The 19,386-nt window shown below is 36.3% G+C and overlaps 1 protein-coding gene across 3 annotated transcripts; it reads left to right on the top strand.

Moving 5' to 3' along the window:
• The first annotated feature begins 2,755 nt into the window (after positions 1 to 2,755).
• Positions 2,756 to 18,247, top strand: LOC103711711 (4-alpha-glucanotransferase DPE2). 3 transcript variants are annotated; one of them, XM_039132792.1, is made up of 23 exons: positions 2,756 to 3,050; positions 3,783 to 4,157; positions 5,578 to 5,695; positions 5,792 to 5,847; positions 6,054 to 6,181; positions 6,329 to 6,464; positions 6,588 to 6,784; positions 6,955 to 7,033; positions 7,187 to 7,225; positions 9,772 to 9,891; positions 10,032 to 10,133; positions 10,337 to 10,420; positions 10,549 to 10,791; positions 10,909 to 11,034; positions 11,135 to 11,209; positions 11,304 to 11,375; positions 15,477 to 15,596; positions 15,759 to 15,856; positions 16,131 to 16,290; positions 16,374 to 16,472; positions 17,134 to 17,331; positions 17,406 to 17,499; positions 17,792 to 18,247. In XM_039132792.1, exons 2-23 carry the CDS (start codon positions 3,804 to 3,806, stop codon positions 17,998 to 18,000), a joined length of 2,907 nt encoding a protein of 968 aa, XP_038988720.1. In that variant the 5' UTR covers positions 2,756 to 3,050; positions 3,783 to 3,803; the 3' UTR covers positions 18,001 to 18,247. The 3 variants fall into 3 exon arrangements, with proteins under 3 accessions (XP_038988720.1, XP_008796184.1, XP_038988719.1); XM_008797962.4 differs by having other exon boundaries at positions 3,780 to 4,157; positions 6,335 to 6,464; XM_039132791.1 differs by having other exon boundaries at positions 3,780 to 4,157.
• Positions 18,248 to 19,386: the final 1,139 nt, after the last annotated feature.

Genomic DNA, 19,386 nt, shown 5'->3' with positions numbered 1-19,386 from the left:
CTGCAAGGAAGCCTACTGATTGGTACAAACACCATGGTTAAAGAAAAAAAAGAATATACATGCATTCATAGGTATGTATTATAACCCAGGTAACATGCGCCTGCACCTTGAAAACATACAAGATGCCACATGGTTGAAGCAATCAAGGTCTGCTGTTTCGGTATCGGCTGCTATGCCAGTCAAGAATATAGCAGCCAAGAATCGATTCAGTATTTTGAAATCTAACGATCGGAGGGTCAAGAGTTCGACCCTCAGCCCAGTCCCAATGACACCTTTGGTGGGTAAGGGTGTGGCATTGTCTATACTATAGAGTTGAATTGTAGATGATTGGGCTGGGTTATGAGGTTAATATAAGGACTATTGGCCTCAGTTCAACATAGCCTTTTTTTTTTTTTTTTTCTCAGATTGATGGGATATTGTGCCTCTAGTATTGAGTGAGATACCATATTATATGCAGATGTCTTACATGGAGGGTACATGGCATCACTCATTAACTTTTCTTGTTCAATATGTTCATGTCCATGTATATGTCTGCAATCAACGCATGCATGGTCAATGGCATGTCCTCGTCGTGAGAGGGTAGCTAACAAATTGTAAGATATTTTTTTAAATTCCTAGAAGTGAATAGATGGGAAAAAGGGCCTTTTAAGAAGTTGGTGAAAATTTATGAACATCTAACACTAATAGATGAGCTCATCTTCAAACATGCATATAGAAATTATTGTAGGGGCATCAAATCTATGGTGACATCATCTCATCGACGTTGATTGGATTCTTATATATGCATGCACGTACACACATGCATGCACAGAAAAAAGAGAGTGGATGTTCATATATGGAATAAAATTTAGGCTTTGAGTACCTCAATTTCCTACTTCACTCAATAAAAGAAACTTGTGGAGATCTTAAATGAAAGTTTACTTGTAGAGTATGCTAATATGGTAAAATAATTATATCACTAAAACTTGGGTAGGCAGCAAGCAAGAAATACAAGTTTCCACTAGTTATGGAAAACCGTCCAAAACAAATATATTAACACGCATCTCAAGGGAGGTCAACAAGTGCTTGCTGTCTAAAGAAGCTATTTTTGCTGGCCAATGGAGCCAAAGGACAGCTATCATAGAAGCCAAAGGACAGTGCATCAAGTGTCGCACTTGATTTTGACCCTATCAAAGCTATTCACTAACTATGACTCTTAAAATTGATCTTGCATTTGATGCAAAATCAAAGTTCCCCCCAAACACCCAGCTCGCAACATAAATACCTACCAAAGTTTGAGAGAATTTCACAGAATGCTGCGTGGCCTACAACTTAATTACAGAAATTTTAACTATGCACGTTCATAACTACCTGAGCAACCGCATTACTTCACTGTAGTGGTATAAAAGATGGAATCTAGAGGTGGTAATCGAGTCATGTTGGGTCTGATATGGAGCAGGTTGAATGCGGGTCGGGTCAAAAATTCATCAACCCAAATCCGATCTATTGATTAAACATGCTAAAAATTCAGATATAAACCCAACCTACTAATTAAATAGGTAATCCGATCCGATCCATATAACTTGGTCAAATCAAGTTAAATGAGTTAAACAAGTTAAGTGGATTTAAATAGATTTAAACGGATTAAACAGGAAAAAAACATGTTAATCAAGTTTTAAATAGATCAAACAGGTTTTAAATAGGTTAAATGTGTCAAATAGGTTACTTGATACAATCCAACCTGAATATTAAATGGGTTAAATAGGTTAAACGAGTCATATGTCTGAAATTTGAATCCAACCCGAATATTAAACAGATTAAATTGGCCAGCCTATTTGCAATCCAAATCTGTTTATGGCAGATCGAATATATGTTGGATTAACAGATCAGGTCACATTTTGCCACCTATAATAGAATCGGCTTGTATTGTCAATCATTTGTTTTGGAAGTCTACAGAGAAACGAGCATCTTATTTACCTTCTCTTATTCTTTTTCTGCTTGACGGTAATGGAGCTAAGACAAATCTCTTCGCTGTCATCATAAGCAGCAGTTCCCTTTCCAAGCAAATACAAATAAGTCATTTTCGTTACTTTGTTCCCACTCATATTTTTTCCAACATATCACCTGCTTTTCCTCTCGTTCTTTTTTTTTCTTGTAGATTTATATCCATCATCATTTAGCGAAGGGGTGGGATACAAATTATGAGAATGCTTAAGCTTTGAAGGCTTTTTTAAGTCTGCGTTTAACTTGATTCTTATCAAAACAAACTCCAAGGAGTCTTTTTGCCTAGAAGTTTTCCTAGCATTATTTTTTATTTTTTATTTTTTAGTACAATGGCAGCTCACATTCTCGAATGTAAATGCGGCCTACAAGATCAGAAAATAAAAAACTACACAGGAGCTCCAGCACATATACGTGGTCCGTCTAAATAAATCCTTCAGAGTGATGAGCAGCAAAAGAGGCAATCCAGTCAGCGGCACAGTTTGTCTTTATGTAAACATACATAGTCTGGTGAAAGCCACACTTTTTCAATAGACTGCCACGTCTTCTTCTCAGCAACACACCTCCGACTTCAGGTCTACTCGATCACCGTGGGCGTGCATTATTACTGGCGACCCAGGTTCGGTGTCTTCTCCATGATCAGCTGTTTGATGATATACGGATGGCTGGTGATCATAAACTAGACCTTTCTGTTCGACCTCAACTCGCATGTGTTAAATACCAATTATTCAAATGTATGATTGCTAAATAGTAAATAAACCTTTTCCTTCTGGAGATATTCACGGAGATCAGGAGTTCAGAAGCAATATCCCTGCTCTCTCTCTCTCTCTCTCTCTCTCGCCAAGTCCCAACCAACCACGCTGCGTCCAACTCTGTTTCTGGGATCGCTCTCCCACCACAGATTTATAGATTTTTTTTTTCCTTTTTTGTTGCCTCTGCCCACCTCATCAGCTTGCTACAGAAATCTTAATGCTATCCAATTTAAGAGAGAAAAATCGAGAGAGGGAGCGTTGAGAAAGCATTCGTATCGCTCGGATTTGGTCCATAATCTTCAGAAAGAAGAAAGAAAGGTGGCTCACAGATCTTATGCTCAGTCCTCTCAAGCTCTTCATGTCAGCTGGATTTTGCTAATTTTCGATTTGTGTTGTTAGTATTTGTTACTTTTTTTTGATTTTTGGTACATGAACAGGTTCCTTTAGCGGTCTGCTCCATCTTTGCTTTTAAAGAATCATTCTAGGTTCTTTCTTGAATAAGAATTAGTCCGCTTGAGTTGGCTTTTGATGAGTTCTGGTCTGGTTTGTTTGCTTCCATGGACGTGCTAATTTCGGCTGGTTCCTTGGAGATTTCAACTGATTTCAGATGATTTTTTACTTTTTTTATTCTTTTTTCTTTCTGCTATGAGTTCCATTTACTTCTTTGTAGATTCTTATTGGGTCGAGCTGATTTTTACGAAGGAAGTTGGTTATTCAATCACATTGCATCCCATTGTTGCAAGATTTTGGACTGCTGTGCTTGTATTATTTAGTGGTGGAATTGTTTGTGGAGAATCTGAGCTATTTTCCACGTAATGAGTCAGTTTTTTCGGAATGGTATGACATACTGTAATAAAAATTATATCTCGTGTTTGGATAATTCTCGTCATACAAGCATTTCTTATTCGATGTCAATTTTTATTTTCCGTCAGCTGCAAGAAGATCACACCTTTCCTCTTAATTTATGGACCATTTCTATTATGTTGTGCCTTAACAAAATTCTTGTTGATGTATTAATTAGGATGTTTGTGGTTTGCTATGTTTTAGTAGTTTGACTCAATTGAAGAAGATATGGTGAATTTGGGGTCATATTCTGGAAAGAAGTCCTTGAGTACAGTGACTTTACTCTTCAAACTACCATATTATACCCAGTGGGGGCAGAGCCTGCTCATTTCTGGCTCTGAAGCAGTGCTAGGATCTTGGAATGTGAAGAAGGGTCTGGTTTTAAGTCCATTTCATCAAGGCAATGAACTTATCTGGTGTGGAAGAATTGCTGTCCCCATTGCTTTTACATGTGAATACAGTTACTATTTGGTGGATGACGACCGGAATGTTTTGAGATGGGAGGGAGGGAAGAAGCGAAACTTAATCCTGCCTGAAGGAATTCTGGAAGGAGAGGTAGTGGAAATTCATGATCTGTGGCAGGTATAGAGATTTTCTGCATTTCTTAAACTTTCTTCTCTTGTGCTTGGATCAAAATTTTTGTTCTGTTAAGCTTGTTCTTATCTGGATTTTTCGTAGCTTATTTGACTTTATTGACTAAATTTGTTCTTTATTTTTATAACTCCGTTGTGTTTATACTTTTGTTTGTTTAAGTGCAGACCTACCTTTTATTCTGCTGCTTTTGTATTTGCTATAATCAACTTTAATTTCTCAAATCTGGAAATTATATACTTCAACCTACAACTTCATGGTCAAATCAAAGAGTCCTTTTTTGTGAATTACAAAGGACTAATTATGTCGTAAACAAGGTTAATTCAGTAAGTTGAGAGTGGATATTCTGATGATTTAACTTCTGCAAAATGGAATGGTTATGTAAGTAAAAGCTAAGACACCGTAGAAGTACAAGGCTGAAAAATGATGGCCATGAAAGTTTGTGTAATCCTTTGTCACCATGCATGATGCTGTACTTATCATATTTACAGCAAATATGCCCAAGTTACTAGCAAATTCATTGAAGTGCTCATCCTTTGTGTGCTACCATCTGACAGTATGTAATAATGTTAGATCTAGATGCCCATGAAAGCCAAGGGTACCTACATATGCTTTTCACATAGAGTTCAGTAGTTGCTGTCTGGGTCTTATACCAATAATCTCTGCGCCAACAAATCCTTGGATTGGTGTGGTAGATGTTACCAGTACTTGCCATTTACCTAGTTGCATGTCTAACTTGCCAGAAGTTTAAATCTTGAAAAAAAAGAGAGAAAAGATCCATGAGTTGGATGTGATATTAGTAGGAGTGAAAAAGCAATATTGAGTTTAAAATGGCACGTAGTAAAGAAGACATTTTTTTTATTAATTAAAACTATGATAAAAATAACTGTGAAAGATCAGCATTGTCTCATCTATTTGGGTTTGGTTTTATTTTCTGTTCTTGTTAATGAATCTGTTAAGGGCTACATTAATTGTGATTGCAAATTCACAAAATCTTTTCTCATGATTGGTTGCTTAGATTTTCTGCAAAGTTATTCACTGTGCAATATTCCCATCATTTTTTTTCTTTTCATGGGCTATAAGGTTGACGATTCCTTCTCAAATGTGTCAAGCAATGCAAAAACCCTTGTGGTGCTGCATTTCTGCAATCTTAGCAACTAAAAAATGGCAATATGAAGTCATGGAAGAAAGATAAGGGAAAAGTAGGGATCGACCTGGAATTTATAAGAACGGGACTTCATTGGAGGCTCTTGAGAAACTTAAACTAATTATTCATGATTCAGTTATATTCGTGGGGATTGCTTTCTGCCTTTCCCTTGTATGTTCTGGCTACTGTCCAAGATGCCCAACTCTTCACGTTCTTTATGTTTCCTGTTTTCTTATGTCATGTCTTGTTATAATCTAAATCCAGAACGCTTCAGAAGCTCTCTTCCTCAGAAGTGCTTTCAAAAATGTCATCTTTGGTGGAGATAAGAACCTGGAAGCAGGAACATATTCTGGGTTTCTTCAGACAAACTGGGAACGGAAAGGTACATCTCCTCAAGGTTTAAAAAAAATGTTTTTGGTTTTATTTTGACCATTTTGCTTCCAAAGTTTCTTACTTTCAATTCTTCAATTGCGAACAGATTCCATTGTTGTCCAATTTGTGATTAGCTGCCCATATTTAGAAGTTGGATCATCTGTAAGCCCAATTCTTATGTTTTTGTACTTGTTTTCTTCATGCTCATTACCTTAAACAGAGACATGCTTTAATATCCCTAGTGCTCATATTTGTGCCTCTCTCTCCCCCTCTCTCCCTCCCTCCCCCACTCCCCCTTTCCTTTTTCTCTCTCTCTCTCTAATGCATTCACATGCTACTTAGATATCTAAAGAATGGCAACTTTTCAGGTTTGTGTTACTGGTAGCGTGCTGCAATTAGGACAGTGGAAGGTTCAAGGTGCACTGGAACTTATCTATGCAGGAGGATCTACATGGATAGCAGATTGTTTAATGCGAAAAGATGACTTCCCGATAAAATATCCTTTTCACTTTCTCTCTCTTGAGAGATCTTAGGATTTGATTTTTTTAAAATATGCATTGGTGATGGTTTATAACATCATTCTTTTTTAAAAAAATCTATATTTTTATAATTCAACCTTCTATATCTATGTCCTTAGCAGTACTTCCACGTACAAGTATTGCCGAGTTAGCAAAGTGCAAGGTGCTTCTTTGGAAGTTGGCCCTAACAGGGAGCTCGCTGTTGACTTGGCCTCAGAATCTCCACCAAATTATATTATATTATCTGATGGTACCTTCCGGGTAATGTATAGAGTTGGAGTTAAGCTGTCCTGGAAACATCTCGTTTACATTCTTGGAATATAAATCTAATTATTTGATAAGCAAGTAACAAAAAGATTCTTATTAGTTAACTTTTTTCCCCAGGAAACGCCATGGAGGGGTGCTGGTGTTGCCATACCAATGTTCTCCGTTAGGTCCAATGATGACCTTGGAGTTGGAGAGTTTCTCGATCTAAAATTACTTGTTGATTTGGCTGTGGATTCAGGCTTTCATCTTGTTCAACTCTTGCCAGTAAATGATACTTCAGTCCATGGGATGTGGTGGGACTCATATCCCTACAGGTAATTGAGATATCCTTCTATGAAGCTAGAAAACATGCATAAATATGTGTTCCGTTCTTAAAAACTTCTATTCTGGAAACTTCAAGCTTATAGAGGTTTAAACCGGCAAAACTCATTTTAATCAATGCCTGGTTATTGAAATAGTGATCTGAAACTTCTTACATTAACAGCTCTCTCTCTGTATTTGCATTGCATCCCTTGTATCTGAGAGTACAAGCACTTTCAGAAAACATTCCAGAAGAGATAAAGGTGGCCTCTTTAACCCTTTTTATTAAATAAACATGTTGAGTTCATGTCAATATGCGTGCTTCTTATCCAGCATCTTCAAGTTGTTAAATTCAGTTGGTAACATTTACTTGAGGTCTTTGACATTTGGCTTCCATATCCTCTGTGTAATTGCAGCAAGAGATCTCAAGGGAAAAAGAGAAGCTGAATCAAAAGGTATTTCTTTTTCTAGGTCAACATTTTTCATATGGAAAGAACAAAACATTCATGGTTTTTTATATAAAATCCTTCTTTTCGTCATTACTCTGAAGTAGCCAAAATGCATGACATGCACCAAAACTATAATGATTGGCTTTTGGTTTGCACAAGATGGACTTGACTGCTCAATGGATTGGTTGTCAACACTATTAACTTTCCATAGATCTCTTTGGTTTGCCTATTATAGACGTGATTAGCCTTAAATTTGTAAAAAGACACCCTGCTTGGTTTTTGAGGTAGAGAATACCCATGACTATTAACCCCCAAGGCATCAATTGCTGAAAAGTCACAGTAACTTAACCTACAAACTTACCTATCACAATTTATGGAACAAAGAACAATCTTTCAAACTTTACAAGCTTCCTAAACCTGTCTCTACTCGATGTCGACCCCCTATAAAGTGATGCTGAATTCATGACCAGTGTGGATTTTTGCAGGAGATAGGTCTTCCATGAATCCTCGAACACAAGTTCGATGAAAGAGAAGCCTTCCTTATCGATGCAGTTTAATATGAGCTACAGGGTTTGACGATTCAAGATTTCCCTTGACTTGGCTGACAGGACATAGTTTGAAAGGAGAAGAGCTGAGACTTTTTAATTATTTATTTGGTTTTTCTCCCTATAACTGAATGAACGCCATGGAGGCAGAATGCATGTAGATCATTTTTTAGGTCAAAAACTAGGTTATGCCTCTTAAATTCTCAGGTAACTAAATGTATAAAATTACTAAGTTTTGTGATCCAAAATGAGGCCATATAAAGGCCTCAATATTCCAATATTTGCATTGTATAATTGATGAATGAAGAGATGCTCAAATGAAACTCTGACAAGAGCATGCATTGAAGCCATGGATATGTTGAATTAAGGGCAAACAATCCTAATTGAGCATCTCTGTTGATTGAGATGGTTTGGTTGAAGGGTGAGAGGATAGTTCATTGTCAACCTATTCAGCTAGTGAAGGTTAAGACGGAGAAAAGAAGGAAGTATCACGCACATTTCATCATTGGAGACCATTTTTGGTGTCCTTAAGACTAATTGAACTATAGCTCCTTTGACCCTTCCAGAATGTGAATGCTTTTCCAGTAGCATTTGACAATCAGGTCCTTGATTACCAGTAACAGACCTGAGTGCTAGAACTTTGACAATGGGGATGTCATGATGATTTAATTCAATATGGGATATCTTCCATAATTTGGCAGGTCAGACATGTTGCCCCACTAATGCTTCTATAGAGGCCCCAAAATGAATCCGTCTCTAATACAATCAAACTTCAAGAATAACAATGTTTCATTGTGCCAAGTAGACGTAATTACAAAGGACTATCACCATTCAAGTGATGAGAACCATGTATAGGATTGATGCAATCCATAAATGGCTTATGTAAAGCACAACTTGTTACATATGTTGACAACATGCTATAGAATTCTTAAATGCTTACTGTTTTTGATATGAGAATTTGGCTTGTTTTGTAAAGCAAAATTTGCATGACATGAATCTAAGGGTGGCAATTTATGACCCGACCCATGAATAATCCTCTTTAAGCAGGTTCAGTTTTGACATAAATGGGTTTGGGTCGTAAACAGGTCAACTTGTCTAGACTTATTTATTAAATGGATTGGGTTCAGATTTAGACTTTTGACCCATTTAACCCATTTTGGCCCATGTAATAATTCAGTCGGATCATAACCCAACCCATTTAACTCATTTAAGACCTATCCAATCTGTTTAAAACATGCTTAACCTGTTTCTGTCCTGTTTAACCTAACCCGCCTAGCCTGTTTAACCTGTTTAAATTCATTTAATATGTTAAAAACCTACTTAATCCATTTAACCTGTTTAACCTGACTTGACCTATTTAATAGATAGATTATGTGGATTGGGTTGGGTTACCTATTTAATAAATAGGTCGAGTTCATACCTGAATTTTTAACCTATTTGATAAACATGCCGGGTTCAGGTTGACGAATTTTTGATCTGACCCAACCCATATCCAACTCGACCCGACCCGATTGCCACCCCTACATGAATCCTGATTTCAGATATGTATCTTGTTGAAACCAATGTTAGATATTACACACTTGCAGCATGATGGTTGTTAGTCTTGCAGCATGCCTTGATACTCCTCTATATATTGTTTTTTTGATTGAATCTCCCCCATATATTGTTAGCAATGTATGTATGTATGGTCATTCTTTTATCTCTTGTTGCATGCTTACCATGGTGGTGACCACATCCTACGTGTGTGTGTGTGTGTGTACACCTTGAGCTCTTGTTCCTCATGGAATTGAACATATTTTCCACATATTTGGCTCTTCTCATTTCTCTTCAAATCTATCATGGTATCATAGCCTTCATGATAAAGAATCCTAGACAACATTAGACCACTATCATCTTATCAAATTAAATCAGTTGGTTGCTTATGTGATTTCAAAATTGTTTGATTGCAATTTCTTGTATTTAAATTTTATATTCAGATTCTCTAATATAAAGTGTGTATTTATCCAGAATGTTGATTATGAGGCTACAATGGCTGCTAAATTATCTATTGCAAAAAAAGTATTCAATCTGGAAAAAGATAAAATTCTTGATTCCAGCTCCTTCAAGAAATTCTTCTCTGAGAATGAGGTATGGCTTATACATTTTGTGGCTTATATTTTCTCACATATTTACTATCATGATAAATTCACAATGCAGTTTGTTTTGTAACAGAATCTCATCCTTCTAATCATAAAATGTAAACATTATGAATCTGTGATTGTACACAGGAATGGCTGAAACCCTATGCAGCATTTTGTTTTTTGAGGGACTTCTTTGAGACATCAGATCATACCCAATGGGGTCGATTTTCTCATATTTCCAAAGAAAAGGTTTGCAAGCTGTTAATTTTTCATAAGATGTTTTAAAGAGTTCTCTGGACAGTTTGTCGAGCAGGTGCCTGTGGATTATTTTGATTTGAGTTTTTCTTCTATGGTTTGAGTTTTTCTTCTCTGTGGTCAATAGCTTATCACCTAATTTAGTGCATCTGATACAATTTTTTTCCAAGTTTTTACAAGTTGGTTTCTTTTTTCAGCTTGAGAAACTTGTTTCAAAGGACAGTTTACACTATGATGTTATAAGCTTTCAGTACTATGTTCAGTTTCATCTGCATTTACAAGTAAGTATGATATCCTATCCTTTTGAGGCAAGCATTATGAGTGTCAGTTGTTAGTTTGCTTTCTTGCACCAATGCTTCTGCTAGGGCCTTTTATAACTCTTTCTATTTATTGATTTTTCCATTATCAGTTATCTGAAGCAGCAGCCTATGCAAGGAAGAAGAAAGTAGTCTTGAAAGGAGATTTACCAATAGGTGTGGACAGGAATAGTGTGGATACTTGGGTATATCCTAATTTATTTCGTATGAACACATCTACTGGAGCACCTCCAGATTATTTTGACAAAAATGGACAAAATTGGGGTTTTCCCACATACAATTGGGAGGAAATGTCAAAAGATAACTATGCATGGTGGCGAGCACGATTGTCACAGGTTATCTAGATTTAATCCTTATTTTAAACTGTTTGATCAGTGCTGTTATTTTTTTCCTTGTTGCATTCTGCATGTTCTTTTTTCCTCAAGCTAGCCTCCACTCTTGTGGTCTAACAGATGGCAAAATATTTCACGGCCTATAGAATAGATCATATCTTGGGTTTCTTTAGAATATGGGAGCTTCCTGATCATGCTGTTACTGGTTTAGTTGGAAAATTCCGTCCATCCATTGCTTTGAGCCAGGTAGCATCATATGGTCCTCGGTTAAGAAAAATAATGCAAAATGTATAAAAGCAGAAAATTTTCATCTTATCTTACTTCATCTTTAACGTTGCCTTCTTAGGAGGAGCTTGAGAGGGAAGGCATTTGGGATTTCAATCGCTTGAGCCGTCCATATATCCGGCAAGGAATTTTACAGGTCCCCATGTAATTCTTTTCTGTGTATTATTGGCTTCTGAATAACATTGTACGTGCTCAATCATTATTATTTAATATTAAATAATTTTTTTCAGGATAAATTTGGATCCTTTTGGACTGTTATTGCTGCAAACTTTTTGAATGAATATCAAAAGCTCTGCTATGAGGTATGTCACTGCTTGCTTCTTGGATAATACATTTCATAGAGAAGAAATCTATGTGTATCAGTTTAACTGGAATAGTTATCCATCTGACTGTAGATACAATGGAAACAATGGAGGACTTTTTAGACTACTTTTCCTCATCGAGTGTTTGCCTAGTTAAAACTGACAACCTGTTGTTGCATGAGTTCTCATAGAGAGATTCATGAAGAAGAACTGCTACTTTTTGAATCCAAATGATAGGCTGATTTGAACCATGAATGATGAAATGATGCATTTACTGGCACAAACATGACCTATCTCACAGATACCTCATCAAAAAAATGTTTCTTCAGGTAGGTTGTTAATGCTGTATCAATGCCAATTGCTCAAAAAGCACCACCAGTCACCACAGGAAACATCCAGAAAGGACCTTAGACTTTGTTTAGATATTTGGCCATTTTATTGGATTGGTTAATCTATCTTGCTCATGAACTTTCTGTTCAGCATAACTAGCTTCTCTTTAGATGCCATCAAAACAATTCTTTATGGATATCTATAGAAAGATCTTTTTCATTGGACAAGTAACCAGGCTTCTCACAGGCAGATTCTGCTACTCATGGTTGCATATTTGAACACACATTATATGAATTTAACAAACTTCATGGATATGTTTTTAAGGAATTAACAATGGTCTTAAATCATGGCATAAAACCATATATTAAACAAACTGACTCGATCACTCTCTTCAAGCACCATGCCAGGAAGAGTCTTCACATGCTCTTAGTTTATGCAAGTGATATTATTCTTATTGAAATCGATGAAGTTGGAAGTATGCTCAAAGTCATGGAACAACACCTTGATTTAAGGTTTGACATGAAGATCATTATTTCCCGGGTGCGAAGGTAATACATACAACTCTTTAAACGAATCCACATTGCAGGAAGCTGTCATGTGCCCTAGGGAGGACTTAAAAAAACATTTCCAATGAAATTTTAGTCAAAATTAGATCTAAAAATTTTGATAAGCCTTCTGACAGCTTTCGGTATATCACTTTTACTCAGATCTCAGATTGACATTACTTTATCTATATTAGCAGATTCCTAGCCATAGATGTAGTACGATAAGCCAAACCTGGTCCTCTGGATTGCCACATCAATTTTTTGATTCCTGGCCTATTCAAAATGGACTGAGCTAAATATACTATAGTCATTCCAATCTTCATTCGGGATTGAGACAGATGACTCAGCTACCAGATGAGGCTGACAGGTAGCAAAGCTAGGTGGCTGGTAAATCGACAAGCAGCAATGCACACTGGCATAGTGTGGTAATGCAGTGCTACAAGCATATGATATTGGAGAAATGCTGGAAGGAAATTTTAAGAACAAATGAACCATCCATGAATACTAAGCATAGCGACCAAGGTATCCGAGTCTCAAAGATATCAACTCTTTAATTTTGTGGATGTTCAGGTAGCAAAGACAATGGTTCGGTAACTGAAGTAGATAGCTAATTATGTAATAAGTGTGAAGGATAAGCGAACCCAAAAATGCAGCATGAAGCAGTAACAGACTCCATGATGGAGATGGGAGCTAAGCTATTGTGCTTGCAAAAGCCTGAGTTCTAAGTTAGAAGATTTTATAAAATGACAATATAGAAGTGGTACGAGAACATGTTAAAAGGAAGATACCGTGAAGCAGGGAAATTGGAAAGGTCAAGGGCATGAAAAGGCCAACAGCATCTCTGAATGAAGCAATGACCATGATTCAGTTTGTGTTATAGTTCGAAAATATAATCCTGAGGTAATCGAATACCCAAATGCCTCATTAGGAATGAAGTAAACAAGGTGCTTTTAGTAACTGATGGAAGAATTCAGTGATAATGGAAGCACTTAAGAGTTTTAGATAATTAAAGAAGCCCATGAAAACCACGAATAGAACACGTCTACAATCTACTAGATGAATTGAGTCTTTCAAACAAATAAGAAGGATATACTGAAGAGTAAAAGCTCAAAAAACTGTTAATTTGGATTGTTAAAGCTCCAAGGTTTACTAGAAGGTCATGGATCTTGTTAGATAAATATTGGTTTCTTGATCGTGTAAAATGGAAAATAAAAATTGCTATGAACTAATGGCCTGCTACTCCAGAATATATGTCATAACTTAGCAAGGTAGTATTCCAACGTGTGGTTTACATAGATAAAATCTGAGGAAAATACAAAAATCCCAAGAAAAGATGACTAAGATGAAAAAAGATAGATTACATAGGGAACGAACAGGTTTTGTTAGAGTTAAAATTGGGTAGGTTTTCATGGGAGTTAAAGGGAAAAAATGGTTGAATAATCAAAATAGGCTACAAAATAGAAAGGGGAGAAATGGTTAGGGTAGAATTGGAGATCAATGGGGTTGAAATGGTAGCTTAAAAGGTCACGGCAATAATTTTGACCAGACACAAAATTGAAGCTGAAAAGTCCTAAATTTCCTTGATGTGAAGTGAGAAAGGGATGAAAGCTCGAAGATATCATCCTAAACAACCATGAATTAAAAAATGAATCATAATATAAAACAATCCGATCATAGGATCTCGATACCAAAATTGACTATGAAAATTGGGGTGCCAAGTGACATATGCTTGCCACACTTAAACAGGCTAAGATAGGATTGGAGAGTCGAGACTGTTAAAAGATAAAACAGAAGGTTTATACTTTTGTTTTACTGAATTTTACTAGTTTTTTGTTGGGTACAGGAGGAAAAAATGATCATATAGAATGTCTATAATAGCAAACATGCTAGACTAAATGTTCTATCAGAAGCTCTGCAAGTGGTCTGGAAGCTATGGATAGAGTCCGTTAACAGAAAGCATAATAGCTCCAAGATGCCAACCCAGCAAATTTAGACTTTGGCCAGGCTAAGTTTCCATATTCTGGCAGCTCTCACTGCATGTCATTGATAGAGGCATTAATAACAGTGGAGGCATCATTTATTTATTGTTGTACTGAGACTGGCCTAATCATTGCTTAAGCATGTTCAATGTCTCTGAAGATTTTTTATTGTGCATATTGGGGTTTGGGTCTTTGATGTCATGACAAATCAAGTAAAATGTTGGAATGGTACTTTATCTCATTAGGTCCTGAAACTGGTGCTTCCATCGCAAAACTTACTCTCTTGGACAGCACCATTCTAGGATGTTGTATGTACAAAGTCTATACAAAATCCATCACTAACTCATACAAAGAATAAAAGAATGCATGAGTGAATGGATTATATACTTACTATAGAGGTGTGAATATGGTAGCCTTGTATTCTGTTTATAACAGGACAACATACTCTTTGTTAGAACTTAGTTATTTAATAAAGACTCATGAAATTTCAGCTAAAAAGGTGCAAAAGAAAGCCTAAAACATTGATCATATTATTGGTTTTGCCAATTCTCTTTTCACAACAGTGTTTTTCATGATCATTCATATCTATTGTGCTTTAGTAATTGTTAGCCATTTGGGACTTATCACCTTCCTAAATTTGTGCTGTAATGTTGGTATACATCAATGCTATTTGTAGATACTTTTGAGTGTACTGGTTTTTGGCTATTGTTGTCTAATGCATCCTGCCCATTTCTAAGCCTTATGCAAGTGCATATTAGTCTTTCTAAGTTTTGAGAGTTAATAAGCATGGCCCGCTTTTATAATATGATTTGCATTCAATATGTTTTGACATATATGTCTCCACATGCAGCATAACATAGTCTGCACATGTAGTATAGTCTGCATATTTGCATACTGGCTTGAGCCCAGAAGTTGCACCCCTCCTCCAAATGGAGGGGGTTCTTTTTACCAATCTTGGCGCTGTTTTATCGAGAATGACATGTAGGTTGTGGCTCTTACTGCGTTTTCTGGATAAAATTTATGGTCTGTGTGCACATTTGAATAATCTAAAATGTGATCCTGCATGTTTTTATTTCCCAGAGAATCCTCTGTCGAAAAACCAGATATTATTTTCTTAATCCCAGTTGTTTGGTTCTGCTATGTTTACATTCTTATGTATCACGTGATCTGTTCTTGTTTTACCTGATTAGGTCAAAACATCATATTACTAGCATTTTTTGTTTTCTTCTTTGGTTTTTTTTGTTTAGTTCAAGGAAGACTGCAATACAGAGAAGAAAATTATTGCCAAGCTTAAATACAGTCCTGAGAAGTCATTGTGGTTGGATAAAGAAGACAAGATACAGAAAGACCTTTTTGATCTTCTACAGGTAGATCATCTTGACATGGGAGGCAGCCAAATGAGTCTGCATGCTGTAAATAGTTTCTGTTTTGCTATCGGGCTGTTAGTCTCAGATAATAGTTAACTTCTTGAGACAGCATTTTCTGGACACATGTTAATGATTGCTCTTCAATGTCTGTTGCTGCTGCAGAATATAGTTCTTATTAGAGATCCTGATGACTCGAGAAAATTTTATCCTCGTTTCAATCTTGAAGATACGTCCAGTTTTAAAGATTTAGATGAACACAGGTACTTCTTCTATGCTATATACATGAACCTGTAATGTTTTTTTTTTTTTTAATGTAGTTTAGAACTAATATCTATTTGTCCAAAAGCTCAATGAATAAGGTGTACCCCACTCCCCCACAACACACAGGGGAAGTTATGTTTCATTCTCTAATTGAACTTTGAAAATCCACCTTCAATTTTTTTTTCTTGATTTCTTATTAGTCATAAAATTTGGCATCATACCTTCAATTTGCTATGTGGTAGCATGTTCCTGATTGACTATTCCTTGTTACAGTAAAAATGTTCTCAAAAGATTGTACTATGATTACTATTTCTGCCGGCAAGAAACTCTTTGGCGTCAAAATGCACTGAAGACTCTGCCTGTCCTATTGAACTCATCAGATATGTTGGCTTGTGGAGAGGATCTTGGCCTTATTCCTTCCTGTGTTCATCCAGTATGTTCAATTGCAAGTTTAACTGGGTTTAAACCTATGAAGTACTTAATTAATGAATATGTACTCTTGATGCGCTTATCCAGGTCATGCAGGAACTAGGGTTAATAGGTTTACGTATTCAGAGAATGCCAAGTGAGCCAGACCTAGAATTTGGTATTCCATCTCAGTATAGCTACATGACGGTACACTTCTTGACTTTGTATAATGGATAAATATAGTTCAATTTTCTTTCTGTTAGTTTATTTTTTACTTGTGCATTTATTGTACATGGTAGTTGCTTTTAAATTAGATTCAATAAAGTTTATATAGTATTGAAAGAAAACTTTCGTTGTCAGTGGTGAAGTCCTGTGATAGATTCTAGATTCAAAACCTTTCTTTGCTGTATCATTTACAATATAATCTAATTTTGCAAACTATTCTACCAAAACATACCTTTCAAATGACTTATAGCTGTAAATATCCATCTTTCAAAAGAAAAAAACACATGTAGGTTTGGATGGTTTGAACAAAAAAATTGTGGATTTGCTTGTGGTCTTTCAAGAGGTGCTGATTGAATTAAAGATCCAACAGATGAACTGGCACTTGGGGCGTGAAATCTGATTATCTTTGTAAATTAGTAAAATACAGTATCCTTCCTCTGGCCTTAATAATATATTAGTCGTATTGAAATGATATTATATTTATTGAATTTAAGCATTTAGCTTCTCAAATAAAAGAATGCAATTGAGAATTGTTTGATGGGCTGTATCTATGTTTACTTATTTTTTTACTGAAGAGTTAAGTTGATTGTCTTTAAATTTAATAAACACCAAGATGGATTGGGTTGCTATGAAAATTTAATAGGTATGTGCTCCATCATGCCATGACTGCTCCACTTTGCGTGCTTGGTGGGAAGAAGATGAAGAGAGAAGATGCCGTTATTACAAGACTGTGGTTGGATGCAATGATGTGCCCCCTTCTTGTTGCACCCCAGAAGTAGCATACTTCATCATTCAGCAGCACTTTCAAGCTCCATCAATGTGGGCAATCTTCCCACTTCAGGTACCGAAACCTAAAATATCCTCTGTACTCAGACCACAATAGAAATTTTGTACTCATTTGAGTGCTATGATTAGGACTTGCTGGCAATGAAAGAGGAATACACAACTAGACCAGCAGTAGAGGAAACAATCAACGACCCCACAAACCCAAAGCATTATTGGCAATACCGTAAGTAAAATTTTACTTTACATATTCCATTTATTTTTATTCTTATTTTTTCTTTTCGCTAATGGGGCTGAAGTTAAATTACCTAAACCATATCATGAAATTAATTAAAACGGAAAAAATTGTTATAGTTAGCAAATTTTCTGATCATGAATATTTCTTGATAAAGCCTTACTGATATGATTGCTTGCCATTGTATGAGGACCAACCTTGCCTCTGCCATATGAACTTTTAGATTACAAATGAATATTGCTTGACATATTCTCAAATTTATGATCTTTAATGGTGCATGCAGGTGTACATGTGACATTAGAGTCCTTGTTGGGTGACGAGGATCTAAAGACAACCATAAAAGATATTGTGAGAAGTAGTGGGAGATCATTTCCTGTGACTGTAGGGTCTGACATGCAAGAGAACGAAAACAATATTGCATGCTCGGTGAAGAAGCAAATTAAAAATGAGCAGGAAAAGATTTCTATGGTCCATTTAAATGATAATGCATAGAACAGAAGCCTGTGATTCTATGCCGTCCTGCTTCCTTCTCTTTTCTAAGCTATAATGTAGAATGTTCATATAAAGTAGTCAGTACAAGCCAAATGCTTTATCTTTTAGATGATCCAGATGGCCCTAATTCTGGCATACATTTTTATAGAATTAATGCAGTATGCACCAGATAAATAATTTGAATTTGTCTCATCAAACATCTACAATGAATATCTCCCTGTCAATTTTTTAATTCTCTTTTGTTTCACATACAAGCCTATGATTCAATATAGATGAATGCAAAGCTCAGCAGATGCTATCAGACCGCGGGCAGTTCCTCTCATATTGTGCTATTAAATTGTTTGACAAGTCTTTCATATGAGGCTATGGTTCCTTTTTCTTTATCGAAAGATACTGTTGTTCCTATGTTGCTTTTCCAAGCAATAGTGTCTCCTATGATCAAAAATCTCTGTGAGTATTACTATACCATCAAATACTCTATTAAAAAGAATTACTGAAAAATTATTCAGTCCTCTCACATGAATCATGGAACCTTCAAGTGAAGATATCTTGAAACAATTTGACCTTGACAGAGACTGATGGATGGAATTGTCAAAGTTAGGTAATGTATGTCAGCCTTTGCATCTCAGCCGATTAAATGTCTTTATAGGGTTTCGATTGTATCTTTCGCACGGAAGAATGATTTCCCTTCTTTCACAACATCAATCATTCGATCGCATAATAGCCACTTTGAGATCTGCACAGGTAGATGAAAGAAAAATTAAAGTATTTTGGGATTTGTGCAATATGCGGTTCAATAGTTGACCTCGTGAAAGAAGACCAATCGTTTTTTTTGTTTCGTGCGAAGGATACAACTTGGAGCCACCTTTATAAATAGGTCGGGTGCAAGAGAAAAAGAATGTGATCTTCAAGTTCTGAGTGAGTTGGGCAATCATTTTCCTACTTCTTTCTTTGTCTCCTCCTTTTATGAAAAAAAGGAAAGTTCAGACTTAGAATCTACTTATTCAATTTCTTGTCCAGATTAATCTCTTGCTCCAACATATTTGGATGCGGAGGTTCCTCCCCAGGTTTCCTCTTGGACCTTTCTTTTCCTTTAGCATAAACAAGACCTGCAACAGAGTACTGAAGTTGGTGGGGGTGTTAAAAGGATCGACCTTGGAGTGAGGGTGAGGGAATTTGACCACCAGCCAGCAACCACAGCAGTTGGGTTCCACACTAGCTCCCAACTCACCACCCAACTATATCCAGCATTAAATAACCCAACAGCTTCCCTCCAACTTCACCAGACTTTCGTCATGGCAAAAGAAAGCACACAAGGGTATGGGAATTCCGAATTCCCCTCCCATGAGAGAAAAGGTTAACCCCACCACCACCACCACCACCACC

The sequence above is a fragment of the Phoenix dactylifera genome, chromosome 13, assembly GCF_009389715.1.
Source record: "Phoenix dactylifera cultivar Barhee BC4 chromosome 13, palm_55x_up_171113_PBpolish2nd_filt_p, whole genome shotgun sequence".
Lineage (NCBI taxonomy): Eukaryota > Viridiplantae > Streptophyta > Magnoliopsida > Arecales > Arecaceae > Phoenix > Phoenix dactylifera.
Note: the sequence above shows the minus strand (reverse complement) of the source record. Positions and strands in the feature narration are given on the sequence as shown.